We start from the raw sequence: 18953 nt of genomic DNA, 5'->3' as shown, positions 1-18953 counted from the left end.
GAAAATAACAAAACAAAAAAACCCCCAAACTTTACTTGCATTTAGCCATTAATAAATAATTTACAGTATGTACACGCGGTGACACTCCACACAGGTCGCAGACGCTGGACACAGTGAGGGGCCCCCACTTCCAAGCAGAACGTGATCAAACACAACCAAAATAAAGTGCTTCACTCCTTACTTCCAACATAGGGACCATCTAAAAACCAGCAGGGAGGGGCCGGGGCCACACTCCCGCCGCCCGCCCGCCCAGCCCGCGGCTTGGCAGGGCTCCGAGGGGACCTCTTGGAGGGGGAGGCGGGGACCAGTCCGCAGCCTCCTGGGCCAGTGTATGAGAGGTCCCCGGGGTCAGCAGAGGGCGGCCGGCGGGGGGACAGTGATGGGGGCTGCGGGGCTTGCGGAAGGGGGGCCCTCAGGGGCATGGCCACGCCTTTGGGGGCGGAGCCCAGCCCGCGGCGGCCTCTGAAACAGCAGCGGAGGCGGGACTGGTCTGGGGCTCCTCGGATGGACAACCTGGCTGACCTACAGTGGGGAAGTCTCCGTGTGGAGCGGGGCTTAAGAGGAAGTCCGAGCCAGAGGGGACCCTGCCAAGGATGCTAAGGGCTGGGACGTCTTCCCGCTCCTCTCCCCGGAAGGCAGACGTGTGGGTGGGCAGGGTGGGGAGCGGGGCTCTGGGGGTGGGGGCAAGCGAGGAGAAAGCAGAGGATGAGGGCAGGCCAGCTAGCCCTCTCCGCTGGGTCCCCGGTCCACAGCCTGCGGCCCCAGCTTCCCTGCCCACCGGATCTTACCACCGGCTGGGGAGGACCAGACATCAAGGCGGTAGTTCTCCGTGTAGACAATTTAGAAACAAAGGTTCGACTTCCTAAGGACGGTAGACGGGATGGGGGACGGAAGGACGGGTGGTGGGGTAAGGGGCCAGAGCAAGTCATTGCTCAGAGCGCATGCCAACATGCGGGGCCCGAACCCGTGCCCAGCTGGGGGGCGCCTGGTGGCCTCTCCTGGGCTCACGGGGAGGCCACGCGCGGTAAGACACGGGGAGGGTGCAACGTTTTGGCCAAAGGGTTCCCTCAGCTTTCTACAGACGCCAAGCAGCGCCCTGCGCGTGTCCTAAAGGCCCAGCAGGAAGGGATGCCCTGCTCGGGGATCCAGCCTGGGCCCACCCCCGCCCCCGGCTCCGTGTGTGCGAGTGTGTAGTGTGTGCGTGCGGTGGGCGCAGGCGGCCCCGGGGGCGCGTGTGCAGCAGTCAGCCGGGCCTCTCTCAGTGCATCGCAGGGGCGGAAGCAGCTTGACATGCTGCCCCGCCCAAGGTCTCTGGCGTGGGGGTGGGGGTGGGGGTGGGGGTGGGGGTGGGGGCTTCGTAGGGGCTAGGGCTCTGATCTGCACATTCACACGCTGGGGCGCGCGGAGACGAGGGCCAGGGTGGGCAGCTTGTTCTCTGCACAGCTGGAGGTCACACACGTCACAGCACCCGTCGCCACCACCCCGGTCGCGGGTCCCCCGGGGGGGGGGGGGGGCGGAGAGGGGACATCCCATGCCCCCAGCCCTCGCCAGCAGGCAGCCCAAGGCGGTGGGGAGGTAACTGTTCCCTGCTGGTGAGCCCTGTGGGGACCACAGGGCCAGCAGGAAGCCACCAGACCCCGTGCAGTGAGGGGCCACCCCGCGGTCCGTCCTAGGCGGCCCCCGGGAGCGCGGGGAGCAAGGCCAGGAGCAGGAGGGTGCCGAGGAGGGGCCAGGGGGCCAGGGGTGGCCCAGGGGCGGTCCCCGCCCGGCCTGGTGGCTCCCGAGTCCTCGCGTACAGGTGCAGCTTGTCCTTGTTGGAGTGAAGCATCTTGACGTCCTCCAGGGCGTAGTAGGCGGCCAGTGTGAAGTTCACGTCCCCTGTGGTGAGCAGGTCGAAGACGCAGGCCTGGTAGTACAGGTCCTCCACGGGCAGCTTCTCTTTGCACTTGGCCACGGCCGTCTCGTAGGGGAAGGTGTCTGGGGCTGGGGGCGCGGGGCTGGCGGCCGGTGGCTGCGGGGCACCAGGGCCCTCGGCCGTGCCGGCTCGGAAGGCCTGGAAGTCGATCTGCTGGTTGAGGGGGCAGCCCCGCAGGCAGAGGTAGAGGCCCTGGCTGTCGCGGTCCTCCACGGCGTTGACCACCTCCTCGGGCATGCGCACGGCGAACGTCAGGTAGCGGCCCACCTGGCGCACCACGATGGTGGTACCGATGTACTTGGCCTGGATCTCCACGTGCTGGCCTGACACCTTCTCGGTGATCTTCAGGCTGTTGGCCCCGTGCTTGTCCCCGCCATTCTTGGAGCCGTCCGCAAAGGCGGCCGGCAGCTCGTCCATCTCAGCCTGGTACACCTTCTGGTCCACACACTCCTGGAAGTTCTTGAAGATGATGGTGAGCTGTGGGCCAGAGGGTACAGAAACAGAGAGGGGTGAGATGGTGCTGGTGACTGCAGGGGCATGAGGCCCAGCCCTGGACTCCTCACGATGCTCTGCACCGAGCAGACGGAAGGCCAGAGGCGCCAGGACGCTCCACACTGTCCCTTCCCTGTTTTAGTCCCTGTTTGGTGAGACCTGCGCTATTGTGCATTCAATATTTTTCTTTAAGACAATTTGCTTAATTTTCTTTTTTTATTATTTATAAAGGGAACTTTAGAAAATACTTTTCTAAGTAGAAAAGCAGCTCATTTACTATATGCAGAGGGGAATCATAAAAGGACAAGCAGGGCTAATTAAAAATAAAAGGTCTTTATCCACTGTGGTAGGTTGAATAATACCCTCTAAGATATCACGCCCTAAAACCTGGAACCTGTTAAACGATACTTTGGCTACATGATGGGAACAGCCAACACACTGGAAAACACCCTGATGCTGGGAAAGACTGAAGGCAGAAGAGAAGGGGCAACAGGGGATGAGATGGTTGGATGGCATCATCGACACAACAGACAAGAACTTGGGCAGACTCCAGGAGACGGTGAGGGACAGGGAGGCCTGGCGGGCTGCAGCCCATGGGTTGCAAAGAGCTGGAGACCGGACCACAACAACAATGGCAAATGGGATTTACAGGTGGGAGTAGGTTAAGGACACTGAGATGGAGAAACAATCCTGATGGACCCTAAGCGTAATCACACGTGTCCTCGTAAGACAGAGGCAGGAAATCTGACCGCAGAAGAGAAGGCGGTGTTTCTACAGAGGCAGAGACTAGAGGGACGTGGCCACAAGTTGACGGACGCCGGCAACCAGCAGAGGCCTGGAAAAAGCAATGAATGGACACTCCCTGAAGGACTGGCCCGGCCAACACATTGAGGGTTGTTTTTTTTTTTTTTTCAAAATTTAGGCTATTTTATTTATTTATTTAAGCGGAGCCAGCTCTCAGTTCTGGCATGTGGGATCTAGTTCCCTGATCAGGGATCAAACCTGTGCCCCCTGTATTACGAGCACAGAGTCTTATCCACTGGGACACCAGAGAAGTCCCCATCAAAGACTCGTTTCAGACTTTTCACCTTCAGGAGTATAAGGGGCCCAATTTCCGTCCGAATCACTTAGTCTGTGGTAGTTGTTACAGCAGCGACAGGGAACTGATACAGTCCCCAACCAAAGGACGGTGAGCCCCAGGCTGAACCAGACAGCACGGAAGAGGCTGCTGTTCACAGAAAGAACCACCAGGCAGAGCCCGCAGAGGCAGAGGCCACAGCGGCCACGGCGGCGGGGCTGGCCCGAGGGGGTCTCCCAGCCTGGCCTTGGTGAGCAGGAGGAAGCGGTGGGGGAGGGCGGTGCTGGTCAGCAGAAGGGAGACGGGGGCTCCCGGTGGAAAGGGCAGCTCCGGCCACCGGAGCAGGGAGGCCCATTTCTGCTGAGCCTGCAGCCGGGGCAGGGGCTGCGCTGAGCTGCTAGGAGAAGCAGAAGGCCAAGAAGCTCCATCAGGAACTCTCCTCCTAAGAACACAGACACAGGCTCACTGGCCGCATTTATTACTAACGCACCCGTATGGTACTGCAGGGGAGGGGACAATACCCCCGATTTACGGATGAGGACATTTTCGTTCAGACAGTAAAGCGACTGGCCCAAGGTCACACAGACAGCAGGAGGCAGAGTTGGGACTGGTCTCTTGGTTTGCATCCGCTGGACATTTCTAGCCAAAACAATCATAGGGTGGGCGGCCTGGAAGAAGGACAAGAGACCAGCTGCCCACGGAGTGACCTGTCTCCCCGCCATCAAGGGTGAGACGCGTGGCTGTGCTTTCCTTCCTGATGCAACCAGGAAGACGGAGGGGGGGGAGACGTGAGTGAAGCTGGAAGCCCCCCATGCCCGTTCCTGTTGCCAGGGGCCTGTTGTTTTACCACCGGTGGCTCTGGGTGCCTTGACCAAGGGCAGCTGGAACCTGGACTTGCAGCCTGAAGCCAGGCAGGGAGGAGGGGTGATGGGGGCAAGACGGTGCCCAGGCCTTGTGGGTCCCTGGCTAAAAGCCCACCCCCGACCTCTGCAGGGCCCCCGGCCCCCGTTCTCAGGCATTGCCCTGTCACCCCCACTAGGCCTGGAGAAGAGCCTCACCAGCTTGGGCACCCCGCCTCCTTGTGATGTCTGCAGGCTGAAGGGGCTTCGGCAAAGGGCAGGGCGCTGCTGACGCCGGGTGAGGTTGGCCTCAGTGGAATTCTCTGCCTGGGCCCTGGGGGCGGTGTGGTGGCTGAAGGCCATGAAGGTGGTCTGCACCCTTCTCCCGGCCCAGGGCAACGGAGCAATGCACGAGAGAAGCATCTGGCCTAAGGGTGGGCGTGCGACGGAGCAAGGGCCCAGACCTCCCGGGCACCAAGGAGAAAACCCAGAGTGGCGGCGTGGGGGCAGTGAGGGTCGGGGAGGGGCAGCCAGGGCCGCAGGTGTGTGGTGGGCCCGCAGTTCTAGGGTGGCCAGGGGCACAGCCCGGAGCCCGAGGGGGAGCTAGCTGGTCCTGGCTGGGGGCCTTGGGAGCAGGGGCTGAGAGCCCCAAGGACTGGAGGGGGCAAACCACCAGCTACAGAAGGTTCTGGGCTGAGCAAACCAACAAGACAGAAAGAGCGAGAGCCTGCGGAGGCGTCCCCGGCTGCGTTTTGCCACTGTTTTGCAGGTCCCCACATGTAGTGTAAAGCCCAGGGGTAACCAGCGGCGGATGAGGGCCCTCGGGGGGAACACAGACAAGACCCCGGCCCTTCTCACCCTGTTCCTGAGAAATGTGAGGATGAGGGGGGATGTCTGGGAGAGGCCGACCACAGCATGGCTTTGGGGGAACTCCAGGCCCCTAGGCCTTCCTGCGTCCCTGCCTCCATCAGAAATGGTAAAAATTAGGGACTTCCCTGGTGGTCCAAGGGCTATCGCTCCACGCTCCCAATGCAGGGGGGCCCAGATTCAATCCCTGGTCAGGGAATGAGATCCCCCATGCGGCAACAAAGATCGAATATCCCATGTGCAAAGACAAAGATCCGGTGCAACCAAACCAATAAATAAATATATAAAAAAGAAACACTAAAAAGCCACCTCTTGTGACTGCATGGGTGTAAAAACTAATATAGTCCAGGCTGGCTCACGCTGGTTTTCTCTTTCGGGCTCTAAAAGGAAGGCAAGCCTTTTCATGGGCCCTAGACGTTTGGGGGCGGAGGCGCTGGGAATGCGGACCCGGCGGATGAGGAGGGGTGCGGGAAGGGGGCGCCCCGTGTGGTCCTCACCGGACGCAAGCAGGGGCTGGTGCTCCGAAGCTGAGGCTGGAGGCTCTGTCCGAGCCACAGAGGGCGACGTCGGGGGGCCCGCGTGCCTAGCTCCCTGGGCCCCGGGTTCCGTCTCCCCATCTCCCCGCGGGAGGTCATAGCTGGTTTGGGGAGGCGGCCCTCTGGTTCACTGAGGGGTGTCCAGCGGGGGCTGCAGCCCCACCACTCCGCCCGGGCCCTGCGCCTCGCGGAAGCCCACGGAGCGGCCACTCCCCCACCACCCAGGCCTGCACGGGGACCCACCTCTGGCTGCCTCACCTCCAGCCAAGGCTTTCACCCCATGCGGAGGCCGCCTGCCTGCGGGGGGCGGTGCGGGGCGGGGGGGGGGGGCAGCCAGGGTGGTCCGGGCAGTGGGTGGTCCTGCCCTGGGGGTGGGGGGGCCGCGGGGCCCGGGGGTCCATGGCCGGTGCGGTGCGCAGGGCCACACAGACACACGGAGGCCGCGGGCGGGGAGCAGGCCAGCCTTCCCGCTGCCATCGGCCTCCCTGGAACAGGAAAGGCTGGTTTCACTCTCCCCACCGTCGCTCGCGGAGACAGTCTGCTGGAAGGCTGACAGGCTGCTCGCCTCCTCTTGGCACCGGGGCCTGGGACTCAACCACAAGTAACAGCACGAAGGGGGCCTGTCGAAAGCGGGGCGGCCGCCTGCCAACGCGGCCACGGGCGCGGCTGCCGCTCCCGCAGCGCCCGCCCCCCTCCCCGGGGGCCCGCGCGCCCCCACCACCGGGCGGCGGGCGGAGCCCCGTGTCATCAAACGACCTGTGGGGCCAGACCTGGGGCTGGGGGCTGTGTCCACACGCGGGAGGAGGCAGTCCATGACCCCGCTCCTCACGGACCCACACTGCGGGGGCGGGGGGTGATGTCACGGGCCAAGCGGGTGAAAGATGCTGGGAATGCGGGTGCTCCGGGGAACCTGCATGGGGCGGGGGCACGGAGAACCGAGTTCCTCTCCTCCCTGAGGCTCAAAATGGGGTGCCCCCAGCACGGCAGGAGAGAAATGCAGCGCAGGGGGTGGGCAGGAACGGGAGGCAGCCCCAAGGGAACAGGAAGCTGACCTGTCAGCCGCGACTGGAAAACTCCAGATCCGGACTCTCCACGAGAACCGGGCGGGGGCGGGCCGAGCAGGGCTGGGCAGCAAGGATACCACGCTCCTGGCTGAGGCACCGTGGCTGGGGAGTGCGTGCGTGCGAAGGCGCTTTAGTCGTGTCTGACTCCGCGCGACCCCACGGGCTGTGGCCTTCCAGGCTCCTCTGTCCATGGGAATTCTCCAGGCAAGAACACTGGAGTGGGTTGCCATGCCCTCCTCCAGGGGATCTTCCTGACCCAGGGATCGAAACCACGTCTCCTGACTCCTGCTTGGGCAGGCGGATTCCTTACCACTAGCGCCACCTGGGAATTGGGGATCTCGAAGCTGGGGCTCCACTACCTTGGGGATAAAAGCCCGTACTCCGCCTGCTTCGAGGGTAAGCTCAGGGCCAGGACGAACAGGAGGCCTTCCCCAGGGCTCCGAGTGGAGCCACCTGACCCCTCGACCCCGAGACCCTCAGCATGCCGCTGCCCCAGCCGCTGTCACGAGCACCCCGGGGGGTGATCTCGGCCGTCCAGCATTAACCCAGGGGCTGCTGGGCAGGAGGCGTCGCGGAGCACAGAGGCTGGCACAGAAGAGCCGTCTGGCCGATGTTTTCTGAATCGGAGGAGGAACAAACACACCTGAGGACTGAAGGCCCACAGGAGAACAGGCCGAGGCAGGCCGAGAGCGCTGGAAAGCAGCCCCTGGTGTCTCTTGCCTGGGCACACACGGCCCGGTCTCCGCCCTGCGGCCCGGGACGGGCTTGGCCATAGACTGGGAGCCTCCAGCAGAGCCTGCAACGCCTTCTGGCTGCCAGGGAGATCAGAGAGGGTGCTGCTCAAGCGCTTCTCCCGCCGGGAAGACTGAGGTGGCCCTGGGTCACAGCAGAAAGGGGCCGCCTTGATTAGGGGTCTCTGCAGCAGAGTGCCAAGCCCGTCTGGAGGCTCCACGCCGCAAGAGGAAGGGAGGCGCTCCCGAGTTTGCTTAGGCAGCTCTGCCGACCACGGTGCCCAGCAGTAAGCTGGCCACAGAGCGAGCATCTGAAGCGTATGGACCAGACGAATGAATGAGTGAATGGAACGCAAGAGCGAATGAATGAAGGCATGAACCGCCCCTGAGCTAAGGGTCCCACCGAGCGTCCACAGAGAGCCCAGGGTAGCATGGAGGCGTTCTGCGGCTAGGCACCTCGCCCTGGCCTGCAGGACTCCCTGATACGTGATCTAAAAGCTTTCTCTACTTCTTCCCCCGCCCCAGTCTAAGGCACCAGCAGTCCTGCCTTGCTGGTCTCTGAGCACAACCCCGCCCAGGTCTGTTATCACCCCTGATCCCCTCACCACCCTGGGTCAGGTCCCCCGAGACCCAGAGCCCTCTCACACCCTCGGGAGCCTCCCTCTGCTCCCTGCCAAGAGGGGGCGAGGAGGCGGGGTCCCCCTCCACGGCATGTTTGCTGCTGGATTTAGAAGCCACAGCCTCAGGCTCCTGACACTCATTTATCTTGGCTCCTGGGAGAAAGGTGGGTAGGGGAAGGGGCCGCAGAGAGCGCAGCGGGGACCTTGCCTCCGGGCCCTGCCTTGGTCTGCAGAGGGCTGGGCGTGGCGAAGAGGTGAGGCCGCCCACCAGGGTTCATGGCCCGGGGCCAGAGGCCTGTAAGAGCATCCACGGGGCCATGGTCTGCTTGTTTTCTACCTAGCAGCCGGTCCCCGGAGAGATCCCTGTGGGCAGGCAGGGGCCACCGGAGCAGAGGGAGGTGGCAGGAATTTTCCTGGCGGCCAGGTCACCTTGGTGTCCTACTCCGGGGTGTGGAGGGATGAGAAGGAACAGAAACACCCTTGTGGGTCAGCCTGGCGCTACTCCACACACTGCCCTGCAACGTGCTCTTCTTGGCAAAACAGACCCACTGCCAGATCGGAAACCCCGGGGACTCGGAGGGCCAGGCCCTGGGGAGGCAGAGGCGTCCCTGTCGCCTGGGCTCTGATCACCCTAGGCCTCCTGGCCTTGAGACCATGTCCTCTGGCTAAGTATGAGTGTGAGGTCATGGGAGACCCTCCCTGCAAACGGTGGGGGGAGAGTCTGGAGGGGACTGGAATGTCCCATTGCCTGGGCTGCGGCCACATCAGGGCTGCCTCTGGGTGGGGCTCTGAGAGCAGCACTCGAGTCCTGCCACCCGGACACTGAAGCCTCCCTGATCAGAAGACGACGGGCTCTTGGTGGCCTCGGGGGCTTCCAGGTGGGAACCGCCTCTCCTGACAGGGAGAACCTGCCAGGCTCTGGAGTCCCCTGGCCCGGGTGAAATCCCAGCACGGTTTCCAGCCAAACGCACTTGGGTGGGGAGGCGGCTTTCCCTCTTGAAGCCTCAGTTCTGGATGTGTCAAAGGGAGGCCCTGGGTGGCCCCTGGGGTGCCCAGTGGGCTGGGGAGGCTGCCTGGGTGGGCCCTGGGGTGCCCAGTGGGCTGATGCCCTGTCCTCACTTGTTCCCTCTTCCCGGTGCCCTGGCAGCATGCTGCAGCCCCGTCCTCCAGCCAGCATCTTTAATGCCTGTCATGCCCCAGAATCACTGGGAGCTTTAAACAAAGAACACATCTGATCCCCACCCAGATATCTGGCTTGGGGGCTCCAGAACCACTATCATCTAAAATCTGCTTAGTTTGTAAACGTGCAGCCGCAATGGGAATCCCTGGGGAGGGCTGTCCCCTCCAGGAGGCGGTCAGGCCCACTTGTCTGGGGTGGGGTTTGACCCCTACTGGACAGAAAGTGCAGTGATAACAATGGCAGAAACATACCTGCATAGAGGCTCCTCTTTATCAGGATTTGACACTGGACTTCTACCAAAATACAGTTTGAGGCAAGAGAAGAATACTCCTAAAGTTTGAAACTGAATGCTCTGGGAGTGTTTCTAAACTTTCCCGACTATTAACCCCAGGAAAAAAATCCGTCTTACATCTATAGCCAATGTGCACACACACGAACAACAGAAAGTAAGTTTCCTAAATGTTTACTCTCCCACTTACCAAGCATTCACAAATTGCCTTTAAGGCAGGCTAGGTTTTGCTATCTTGTTCTACTCTGCCTGCCCACCCCCGACCCCCAACAAATCTCTGCCTATGTGCTAGCTTGTGACCCTAGAGTGCTGATTTCAAAGACCCCCTAGTGGATGGGTGGCTGGCAGTTAAATAAACATCCCACTCTAGGCAAAGGGCAAAGGTGGTTCCAGGGTGTTTTGTTGTTTAGCCACTAAATCGTTTCTGACTCTTTTCGACCCCATGGACTGTAACCCACCAGGCTCCTCTGTCCATGTGATTTTCCAAGCAAGAATACTGGAGTGGGTTGCCATGCCCTCCTCCAGGGGATCTTCCCAACCCAGGGATCGAAGGGCAGGTCTCCCGCATTGCACACAGATTCTTTACTATGTGAGCCACCAGGGAAGGCCAAGAATACTGGAGTGGGTAGCCTATCCCTTCTCCAGGGAATCACCCAGGAATCAAACTCGGGTCTCCTGCATTGCAGGCAGATTCTTCACCAGCTGAACTACCAGAAAATTCCGAAATAATTAGCTCATTGACTGACAATAAGAAAATGTTGGGTGCAGGAGGTGTCTGGGTCTGGTGGGGGAAAGTCTGGGCCCTCCTGACCCTAGGGCCTGGTGCTGTGACACCGCGCCACTGCCCCCTACCCCAGCCCCCCAGACCCCCCCATACCTTGCTGGTGGCAGTGGCCGCCGAGCCGGGCAGCACCGGAGTGTTGGTGACCTGCACGTTCAGGTAATTATTGTCGATGAGCGGCCAGGCGCCCTGCACCTTGCAGGTCTGGAAACGGTCTGTGAAAGTCCGGAGGTGCGGGTCCCCAAAGAGGCCGCAGTGCGTGTAGTTGGGGGCGGCCGCGCGGTTGTGGAAGCTCTTCTCGTAGTGGCAGATCTCCGGGCTGTCCGAGCGCTCCTGGCTGTCCCCGGGTGGAGGCAGCGTGCGCAGGTGTGGCTGTGACGTGGGGCCATCCTTGGAGCAGTTGTGCTGGCTCATGAGGTCCTCGATGCCATGGACCGCCGAGTGGTAGGCCAGGTCCCCCCGGCAGGTGCGCGCGGTGCGCCGCGTGCACAGGGCGTAGGTGCGCAGCGCGGCGCAGAACTCGGGGGCGTCGTCCGCGGCCGGCGCGTGGCTGCCCGCCGTGGCGCTCCAGAACTCAGAGTTGCACTTGAGGATCTTGCAGGAGGAGGAGGCTGCAGGGACGGGAAGAGGGGGCACCTTCAGGTTGGAAATGGTGAGCCCAGGCCTCCGGAACCCCTGCAACAGGCCAGGGCGGCGGGCACGTGCAAGGGAGGACGGCGGCCTCTGCCCAGGTCCTGCAGGTGGTAGGTGGTCCAGTGCAAGATCGGCCCTTCCTACCGTCCTTAACGACCCTGGGTGCCCAGCCCTCCGCAGGTTTAAAGGGTTGGGGGAGCATGCCCCTACTTTCCCTACTCCAGCCCAGCCCCTCAAGCTTTCTGCCCACCCTTGTGCCTTTGACACATTCACACCAACAGCAATCTGGCAGGGAATGAAGCCCCACTACTCAGTATGTGTTCCGATCTCTGCCGCTGTGTAACCTTGCACGAGTCACTTAACTTCTCTGTGCCTCAGTGGGCGCTCAGTCCTGTCCCACTCTTTGCGACCCCAAGAACTATACAGCCCACCAGGCTCCTCTGTCCATGGAATTCCCTCAGCAAGAACACTGGAGTGGGTAGCCATTCTCTTCTCCAGGAGATCTTCCCCACCGAGCCACTTGGGAAGGCTGCCTGCCTGATTATATCTATCTAGAATGTGGGGTGATAATAGTATCTACCCTATGAGGTTGGTCAAAGTGCTAAAAGGACTTACCCCTGCATGGGGCACAGAGCGGAAGCTCAGTGAATGTTGGCCACTGTGATTATTCTACTGGCCCCGGTTCCCTGGCTTCCTCTGCAGACTAAGGGCAGCTTCCCTCTCAGTACTGTAGCTCTACACACCATTATCCTGCTCTGGACCGCAATCTGGGAAGCAACTAAGAGTGATAACCTTGGATGTGGCCCAGTTCATGCTTTTCCCCGCCAAGGTCACTCACAAGCTTTGAGAACTTAGTGATAATTTTATTGTTATCACTAAGCTGTACCTGACTCTTTGCAACTCCATGGATGGTAGCCCGCCAGGCCCCTCCGTCCATGGAATTTTCCAGCAAGAAGACTGGGTGGGTCATCGTTTCCTCCTCCAGGGGATCTTCCCCACCCAGGGATTGAACCCATGTCTCCGACATTGGCAGGCGGAGGCTTTACCACCGCCCACCTCATGCCTGAGGACTGTGACTTTAACACCCCTGAATCTTGCACCCCCCCACACAGGGACGCTGCCCTTTCCCACCAGCCTCCTGGGTTCTTCTGTAGAGCTCGTGGCACGTGGCAGCAGGAGGGAAGCTTCTACACTGACTTCCAGGGGCAAAGGGGCCAGCAGACCAGCTAGGAGGCCCAGCGTTTGGTGTCTCAGCGCAGTCAGCAGAGGAGAAGGGGGGCTCTGGCTCCAGCCACCCCTGCCTGGGCTGCTAATCTGACTCTTAACCTTGGAAAAGTCTATTTACTTTCTGATACTGGCTACCTGATGTGAAGAGCCGACTCATTGGAAAAGACCCCGATCCTAGGAAAGATTGAGGTCAGGAAGAGAAGGGGGCAACAGAGAATGAGATAGTTGGATGGCATCACCGACTCGACGGACATGAGTTTGAACAAACTCCAGGAGAGAGTGAAGGTCAGGGAAGCCTGGCGTGCTGCAGTCTATGGGGTCACAAAGAGCTGGACACGACTGAGCAACTGAACAACTGGCTTTTTACCTATACAATCAAGCGGGGACAGAAGTCCACTGGGGCAGGCTTCCAAAAGCACTGTGCAGGCCGCCGCCCGGCCCCGTACCTGGACACCTGGACAACCTATCTTGAGGCGGTCGCTCACCCCTGCAGGCTGGAGCAGACGTGGCCTGCCTAAGTCACACAGCTGGGAAACAAGATGCTCGTCCTGAAGTCCAGGCTTTTCCTCTAACGTGACCTGTGTTTGTCACACTGCTGGTAAACAAGGCCATTTCAGGTGGTATCTGAGTAAGCAGTCTTCTTTTAACTTTGAGAAGTTATGTATTTACTTACTTAAATATGTATTGGGGAAAATAAAATAGATTTGACAGGAGAGCTACAGATTTCCCATTTTAAGTTGAAAAAGCGTGCCAACCAAAAGCAGCGGACCTGGTAAACAATAGGTGGTGAGGGCCGTGAACAGCTGCCCAGCCAGGGAGACCCCCCGTGTGGCCGCCCTCCCGAAAAGGCACGTTCCTGGCCCAGGGCTCCTTTAAAAGGCGCCTAGACGGGATGTCCCTGGTGGTGCAGTGGGTAAGAATCCTCCTGCCAGCGCAGGGACACGGGTTTGATCCCTGGTCCAGGAAGATTCCACATGCAGCTAAGTCCGTGGGCCTCATCTGCTGAGCCTGCACGCTCTAGCCCTGTGTTCTGCAACAAGAGCAGCCAGTGCAGTGAGAAGCCTGTGTGCCGCCAACAAGAGAGCAGCCCCCGCTCTCCGCGACTACAGAAAGCCCGTGCAAACGAGGAAGACCCAGCACGGTCATCAATTAAAACACAAGGTGGGGAGAAGATTCTCTGGGCCTGCCATCTTCATGATTCTCCAACCTGTGGAAGAGGCCCAAGGGCCCAGCATCCCTGTGGGCTGCAGACGCTACCGTGGCCTGCGTGGGAGACGGTAAAGGAGGACCTCGAGGCGGAGGGCTGGGTGTGGAGGGCATCGTGCAGAACAAGCCATGTGGAGGAACACAGGTCAGAGGAACTGGCCGATGCAACCCCCAACCCTCCACCTCTGGTCTGCGCGATGTCCACTCCGGTAGTCTCAGTGATTCTGAAGCAGGTGAGCTGCCCTGCCCTGCTGCCTTCTCAGAATTCCGGAATAGGCATCTCGGAGGAAACCATTCCGGAAGGACTGAGCCTCGTGCTGCGTGGTGGCTGCTGTGGCTCTGTCTGCAGCCCACCAGTCCCGGGACCCCCTCTGGCCCTTACCATGCCCAAAGAACACGAAAGACAGTGCCTGTCCCTTTACAGCTAGACTGCTGCAGCACACGTAGGCCTGCGTTGGCCTCAGCTCTCCTCCAGAGCCCAGCTGGGGCGGCAGAGACGGAAGTCCCAGTCAATGGACTGTGTCCCAGGCTCAGTGGCCTGGGCCCCACAGATCCCACGTCATTCAGGGCCCCGGGCAGCCCCGTGGGCAGGCACTACAGCACCCCATCTCCTAGGGGAAAGAGCCAGGCTCAGGGAGGCTGGCTTTCTTGCCTGAGGTTCCACTGTGAGGAAGAAGCAGGAATTGAATTTGGCCCTTCAGGTAAAGAACCCTCCTCCCAATGCAGCAGACGCAAGAGACGTGGGTTCGATCCCTGGGTTGGGAACATCCCCCGGAGGAGGGCATGGCAACCCACTCCAGTGCTCTTGCCTGGAGAGTTCCATGGACAGAGGAGCCTGGGGGGCTACAGTCCACGGGGTTGCACAGTCGGACCCGACTGAGCGCGCACAGTCGCAGACCTGAAGGGCCTGAAGGGTCCTGAGGGCCTGGGCCCTCAGCAGCTCCAAGGCTTCAGACAACCTTGGTGCTTCCTGATCCCCCACAGCGGCCGCTGGGTGGTTCTCGGGCACACTCCCCCCTGATGGGCTTCAGGGTGACTGCGCCTGCGGTGCTGAGAGGCCCCCACCCACCAGGAGGCCCACATACTCTCTGTGGCATTGCATCCACACTCTGGTTCCCGGGGTCTGTTTCTCAGGGTGCAGCCAGCGGCGGGCAGGGACTTGAAGGCTGGGGTCAGGAGGGTGCCTAGGTCAGGGCCAGCCTGCACTCAGATGGTGGGGTCAGCAGGGTGCCTAGGTCAGGGCCAGCCTGCACTCAGATGGTGCGGGACATGTTGGGGGGCACTCCTCACCTTGTCACGTGTGGCTCCATTCCCCACAAACATGCAGTAGTGGGGGCCTGTCCTGCTATCTCCACAGCTTTGAAAACCAGGCTCAGAGCCGTGTCTCAGAGCTCTGTGGTGTGTCTGAAACCCATGACTGAAATCCCCCTTAAAGCGCCCTGCCAAAGGGAGTCCCTCAGATGCTCGGGGATCTGCTCAGAGGGCGCTCCTCAGATGTCCCTGTGCCCAACAGGTGGGCTCTGACCCCTCCGGCCTGGTAGGCCTGAAATCTGCCATTTCCGCCAGGCCCTCTGTGGCCTGAGTGGGTTCTTTCTTGTCAACAGTCACAGCCTCAAAGGGGCCGTTACTCCCCACCCCTTCCACCGCCACACGCACAGGTCTGGGATGTGCGCTGGGCACGTGGTCTGCGCTGGGGGGCAGTGAGGAGCAAGCCCAGCAGGGAGCCCAGTTGCCAACACAGAGTGGCCGCGGCGGGCAGCTCTCATCTGCTCATCCAGGCGCCTTCTCTTGTGCCCCTGGCCCCCCTGCCACAGGGAGGGACGGGGGGGGGGGGGATGGCAGCCCCGCCCGCCCCCCAGGTGGCAGCAGAGGGTGCTCTCCCGCCCTCCCTGTGCCCAGGGGCCAGGGCCCCGCTCTCCACCTCCATCTGGGCAGGGTGGTGGTGGTGGGGCTGAGCTCCAAGCTCTCAACCGTCTGGAGAACGTTTGCGATGCTGTCACCTGGGACTGGGCCAAAAGTGGAGAAGTCTGAAGGAGACGCTGGTCGCCCTCGGTGCTGGGCGGGGGACTGGACCGAGGTCCCGCTCTGTCCCCTCCTAGCACTTGTGGGGAGTGGCTTGGCCTCAGTTTCCGCATCTGTGAAGTGGGGGCAGCACCAGCCTCAGAGCCTGCTGGAGACTGAGGAGGTGGACGGGCGGTGCCTGGGACCAGCGGGCACTCCCTAGATCAGAGTCCCTGCCAACAGTCTCAGAGGAGGACACATACAACCCCTGTGGGGTCAGAAGCTAAAGGTCACGTGGCAGGGCTGGAGGGAAGCCAGCACCTCCCCCGCTTCCTCCCCGGGAACCAGGGACCGCCCATAGCCTCCACTCTGCTGCCTCCTGCTCAGTTCAGGGCCCTGGCTGGCCCTGGAACCTGCTCTTCCACCCTGACTGAGATCAGAGTCTGGGCAGCTCTTCCTGGGTCCATCATGCCCAAAGGCCCAGCCTCACCTGGATCGAGCCAGGACCGTGATGCCTGTGGCCACACACCCCCGATGTCCTGGGTCTCCTCCGGCCTTGCACAGCTTCCTGGGCATCTAAGAGGAAGCCCAGGAGCTCTCATGGTAACGGACATGCTACCGATCAGGGGAGAGGCTTGCGACAGGCCACTGAGAGTAACGAGAGCTGGGGCCAGAGGCGGGGGAACCCGTTCCCTTCTGCCCTCTCTCCAGGAGGTCGTGCAGCTCTTCCCAGCCTGGCTGCCATCATTTCCTGGGGGTTCCCAGGGAAGGGCGTTAGGGATGCCAGAGCTGGACCGTCCCCACGGGTGGGGAGCCGAGGGGGCCCTGAGCCCTGTGGGGGGCCATCCTGCCGCCCTGTGTCCACTTCTGTAAATCACAGGTGGAAGCTCCCCCCACCGCCACCTCCCAGGTCAGAGACTGGATGTTATCTGGCCCAGCATCAAAAGGAAAAGCTCTGCACTGGGGCGTCACCTGCCAGAGCCCAAAGCAGCTGATTTTTATGTGCCATGTCTTTTTAAAAAGAGCCAGAATCACCTGAATTCCATGCAGTAAACCTTAGCCTTTTCTGATGTGAGTGTTCAAGGAAGGAAGGAAGGCAAGTCTGAGAGTCTGAAACACCTTACTGTGAGTGGGAGGAGGAGGCGAGCTTTTCTGACCGAGGCCTTCTCTGCTCAGGGCTGACTCCTGCAGACCTCGCTAGGCGGCCAGGCGGCAGCGGAAGAGTGCAGAGCCAGGGCCTCAGTTCTCCTGAGCTCCTGTTTCCAACTCAGATGCTGCCCTGTCTGTCCTAGGGCGGGGGCGGCTCTCAGGAAGCCCGTGCTGACCCTGGGTACCTGGAGCTCCATCTCAGCACCCAGGAAAAGGCTAAGACCGTGCACAGACTTTACACTTCTCAGAAGCCTAGGACACCTGTTTTGTTTTTGACTCAAGCCTCTTGGGACTTAGGACTTCGGGGATTAGCTCCTAAGAAACAAATAGAGGAGACTCCAGAGGCTGCAAAGACACTGGCCAGCCCAGGTCACCACTAGGAAACCCCTGAATTCCCTCCGGTGCCCCACGATGCCGGACACTTGGCTCAAAAGGTGGGGTGCAGGCTGGGGCTGTTATGGGAACCAACTGACTAAACGAAACTGCCCACCCTGGCCAGGGAAGACAGTAGCCACCTGCATGAGTTATCTTAACAACAGGAGGTCCTGGTAAGGAACAAGGAGCTAAGAAGCTACCACCAACTGGAAGAATTCGGGAAAGGTCAAAAGGAGACAGGAGACACCAGTCCGTATGTCCTACCAGCCTCCCAGAATCCTTGTTGGAATCCATCCTTCTGGATGCATGCACCACCAGGAAGGACTCTGAGTCAGAATGAGGGGCCAGAGACAGCCAGGAAACTAACCCCATCCCGGGAAAACCTGGGACTGCCAGCCACGTGGCAGAGCAGTTCTGGGTTCCCTCACCCTCCTGCTCTCCACCTTTCCCAATAAAGTCTCTTGCTTTATCAACACGTGTGTCTCCTTGGACAATTCATCTGTAAGTATTAGACAAGAGCCCACGCTCAGCCCTGGAGAGGGTCCCCTCGCCACAGCAGGACTTGGGGGCCCTGGGGATCCATTCGCTCCCAATTTGTGCAGTGAGGCCCAGGGCTTCTGTTTCTCTGTGCAACTGGCTTCATTGAGATCACTGTAATTATGGATTGCTTGGTGGGCAAACTCCAGGTCAGCTTCCCAATGTACAGCATGGAATTTTAAAACCCAGGGCCTGAGAGCGGCCACAGGTCAACAGTTTGCACCTCCAGCCAGCCCCAGCGGCAGGAAAGCCCCCTGCCCGGCGGCACTCCACTGCTGGGCTGGGCCAGCCCCTCCTGCTCTTGGCAGCTCCAGCTGTGGACCCCAGGTCTGCCGGCTTGAGGGAGATGGGTGGGGGCTCACAGGGAAAAGGCTCAACAGTAACCCTGCTGATACTGGAGATGGCCCCTCGGCTTTCCTGGGCCGCCTTCTTTGGGCCTCACAGAACTGTGTCAACCATCCACGGCCGAGCTGGGTGCCACCTCGTGCCCACAGATCCCTTGAGAATCCTCTGACTCCCGCACTCATCACTCAAAGCACCTGTGCCCCTCCCCTGGCACCCCGCCTCTGTAACCTTTCACTTTGTGGGGAGGTGGGATCTAGCCTGGTGGTTAAAAGAAAAATCTGCCTGCAATGCAGGAGCCGCAGGTTTAATCCCTGGGTCGGGAAGATTCCCTGGAGGAGGGCATGGCAACCCACTCCAGTATTCCTGCGTGGAGAATCCCATGGACAGAGGAGCCTGGAGGGCTACAGTCCATGGGGTCATAAAGTCGAACTCGACTGAAGCAACTGAGCATGCACGCACGGGCTCCAGACTACCTTCCTCGAGGTCTGAGACACAGCAGCGAGAAATCACAGCAACACGGCTTGCCTGACTTAATTCTTTTCCTTTAAATAGCAACCCAGAGCCTCTTGGAACAGAAGGGCAGGGGGCGGGGGACGGGGTGCCGGGATCTGGGAGCAACAGCTGTACAGACCCAGGCAGGATGGAGATATTTATGCACCACCACGGCATTAGCTGCTTTCGGAGACCTCCTTTGAACTGTTAATCAAGCCCAATCTTTCAGAATAATAGCCTGATTATTACCGGCTTGTTTGCATAACAAAGAAGCCCAATAAAACTCACTTCTCCAAGTGCCGAGGGGTGCGAAGGCCCGGCCCTGAGAAAGGAGTCTTAGGAATGCAGAGCCGCTCCTGCGCCTGAACCCGGGAATAGAGACAATGCAATTTGCCACCGAGAAAAGCCCAACAGACCAATAAATTACCCTCGTGCAAAGGGGTTAGATCAGGTTTCATTGGTGGTGTAGGAGGGGTGGGTTGAGCCCGGAAAGAGAAAAAAAACCTGCCACTTCTTAAAGGAGTAAGGCGTCTTAGAAGGTGAGGCCCCCCATCACGTTGGGTCTGCCCAGATCTGTGGTCTGCAGGGGAACTGCC

General features: G+C 60.5%; 1 protein-coding gene across 2 annotated transcripts in view; it reads right to left on the bottom strand.

The window, feature by feature from the left end:
- Window positions 1-18953, bottom strand: part of RGMA (repulsive guidance molecule BMP co-receptor a) — a 49220-nt gene continuing 30267 nt past the window's right edge. For both annotated transcript variants that reach the window (XM_069560251.1, XM_069560252.1), the window contains 2 exons: window positions 10489-11003; window positions 1-2392 (listed from right to left, as the gene is read on the bottom strand). In XM_069560251.1, coding sequence (XP_069416352.1) covers window positions 1670-2392; window positions 10489-11003 — 1238 coding nt within the window. In that variant the 3' untranslated portion in view covers window positions 1-1669. The remainder of the gene's footprint in view (window positions 2393-10488; window positions 11004-18953) is intronic.

Source organism: Ovis canadensis, chromosome 18 (genome assembly GCF_042477335.2).
Source record: "Ovis canadensis isolate MfBH-ARS-UI-01 breed Bighorn chromosome 18, ARS-UI_OviCan_v2, whole genome shotgun sequence".
In the NCBI taxonomy this organism is placed as follows: domain Eukaryota; kingdom Metazoa; phylum Chordata; class Mammalia; order Artiodactyla; family Bovidae; genus Ovis; species Ovis canadensis.
This window is presented reverse-complemented; position numbering and strand designations above follow the sequence as displayed.